A 2,553-nucleotide genomic window follows, 5' to 3' on the forward strand; every position below is an offset into this window, starting at 1 on the left:
TTTAGATTATATCTAATATATATCATGTAATTATCCTTATAATTGCAAAATATTTTATGTAAGATTTATGTTTTGTAATTTGGAATTTTGGAATTTTAATAATGTATTTTGTAACTGCAGTACACATAATACTCATTTAAATTGGTGTGTCCACGGTGAGCCAGATCATCCCCCAGGTAGCGACAGTCATCTGGGACTGTCTAGTGGACGATTTCCTGGCTGTGCCTTCACCTGGAGACTGGCGGTCCATCACAGAGGGATTCCAGGAGCGCTGGAACTTCCCTCTGTGCTGTGGAGCTGTGGATGGGAAGCACGCCCAAAGGAACCCCATATATCATATAGGAGACACACACATTGATATACACTAAATATTTATTCCATTTCTTTTTTTGTGGTACCCAAATTTATACACCTGCTTGATTTTGTTTAAACAATTATTGCACACTTTCTGTAAATCCAGTGAACTTCTTTTCACTTCTCAAATATCACTGTGTGTGTCTCCTGTATGATATTTAACTGACATTTTTTATTGTAACAACGATTTATACAGGAAAATGATGGCTATTAACAATGTTGCCCAAACTTTTGCATCCCACTGTATTAGTATATTTTGTCATTAGTATAATATGAAATAAATTCTACATGTGTAAGTCGTGTGCCAACATTTGCTGTGTAGTAGAACTGAGACATTAGTCATTGAAAAAATTTATTTGAAATAATATTAAAATTCTCAAACAGAAAAACATTAAACATAAATATATAAAATATAAGAATTTACAGAGAGACAGGAATAAAAAGGACCCAGCTGCTCTCCAGAGCAGGAACAAGGCTGAGGAGGAAATGCTCTATTGGAGACTGGTGTGGCCTCTTCAGGGACTCCAGGATGGCCAGCTCCACCACCGATGGACCGTCCTGGGACCCGTCCCTCATCTGCCTCGGAGCTGTCCTCCTCTGTGGGCCTGTAAAACAGCACAAAACACAAAGAAATGAGAAGACTGCTACTAGATTTTAATTTCAACATCGAAAAAAACAAACAGGATATAATCAGATTGGTTGTAGACATTTAGTAAAGGTGATCACAAGGCAATCCCACAGAGTAAAAAGCTATCAGTGCTTGCTGTATATCTGATGCTACAATTACATACCTGTGGTGCAGGAGCTCAGGGACTGGGGAGCCAGGAGAAGCAACAGGGGATGCTCTGCTGCAGAATCAGTTGGTTCTATCAATACAGTATTAAATGTTAACAGGTTGAATATAATAATCATAGAGTATGTACAGTGGTCCCTCTTTTATTGCAGCAGGGGTTCTCAGAATAACTAGCCCCTCGCCACGCACTTTATACACTTTTTTCCCCACAGACATGAACATTGGTCACAGTTCTCACAATTGATTCTCAAAGTGCAAACCTTTGTAGATTGCAAAACGTAAAAGTATTATTATGCCGCGGTTTGTCTTCATCTGCCCGCCACTTTCGTGCGCCTTTTTCCCTCGCGGTGCAGGTGTGTATTTCCGAATGAGGGTCATAGTTATGGGTGTTTTTGTGCTGTTTTTTCTATTGGACATGATGGTTATCAAAACCAAACGTGATAAATTTGGCAAGTGCAGGAGACACGACACGGAGCAGATTTGTCAATCAGGCTGCAGAATGCAATGCTGTACTGTGCAATAAAAAATCAGCGAAAAAGCGAAGCAGTGACGGATGAACAGCGGGACCACTGTGTGCTGTTTATTAATAAACAATAAAATATATTCATAAATGACAACATGCATAAAAGCAGAACGGTATTTGTACGTCAGTGGGAAAATAGCGGTGGCTTGCTAGCTTTTGTGCGGTTTCCCCGGGTCAGTAAAAACTTTCAAAAGAGAAATGAATGAACTTACCAGGTTGCCCGATCTCTTCACATATCTTCCTCCAAGCTCGGTCCTTTTTATTCCTGTCTCGGTACAGAAAGCAGCTGGTGTCGTACAGCTCCAGGTTGTTTGCTATGGCATTGATTAGCCTTCCCTCCATTGAAGAATGAAGGGCTTTGGCTGGATCTGCCCCTTTGACCTAGGTCACAGCCACGTCACCAGGCTCCTGATTGGTTGTCGCGGCGCAATTTGACGCTGGAGTTCAGATTTTTCCAACTCGAGCGGTAGACACGAAACGTGCACAAAATGCAACACAAAAACTCACGCGCGTGGTTTTATTCGCGAGTCAAACGCTCCAAACGCGCTAGACTGACGCGCGTTTCAGGCGTTTTGGCGACGCAAATCCGCTTCCGAATTTTCACGGGAGCCGCAATCGCATGTCATCGCGCTTTTCCATTGACTTTACATGTAAACCTGACGCTCTATTCGCGTCCATCGCGTTCGGTGTGAGCACACCGTAACACCTTTCCACTTATAAAAGTTAACGTTAAGGTTCCTGATAGTTAGAGACAAATGCAATCGCATGGCAGGATGCTGTAAACGGACCAAACTTCAGTCAGGAGAACAACTGAGATAATCCATCCACAATACAAGGTTAGTCATTAATATACTGCAACAACATGGGAATAGAGCAGCTGCCA

At 41.9% G+C, this 2,553-nt stretch overlaps 1 protein-coding gene across 1 annotated transcript; it reads right to left on the minus strand.

The window, feature by feature from the left end:
- Positions 1 to 774: 774 nt before the first annotated feature.
- Positions 775 to 2,190, minus strand: LOC309695656 (uncharacterized protein; the record flags this gene model as incomplete). Its single annotated transcript, XM_082516435.1, has 3 exons — positions 1,883 to 2,190; positions 1,146 to 1,220; positions 775 to 959 (listed from the first exon to the last, which is right to left on the minus strand). The coding sequence occupies exons 1-3, from the start codon at positions 2,010 to 2,012 to the stop codon at positions 775 to 777; spliced, it is 390 nt and encodes a 129-aa protein (XP_082372561.1). The 5' UTR covers positions 2,013 to 2,190.
- Positions 2,191 to 2,553: the final 363 nt, after the last annotated feature.

This window comes from Aulonocara stuartgranti (genome assembly GCF_965226115.1).
Source record: "Aulonocara stuartgranti genome assembly, chromosome: 19".
In the NCBI taxonomy this organism is placed as follows: Eukaryota; Metazoa; Chordata; class Actinopteri; order Cichliformes; family Cichlidae; genus Aulonocara; species Aulonocara stuartgranti.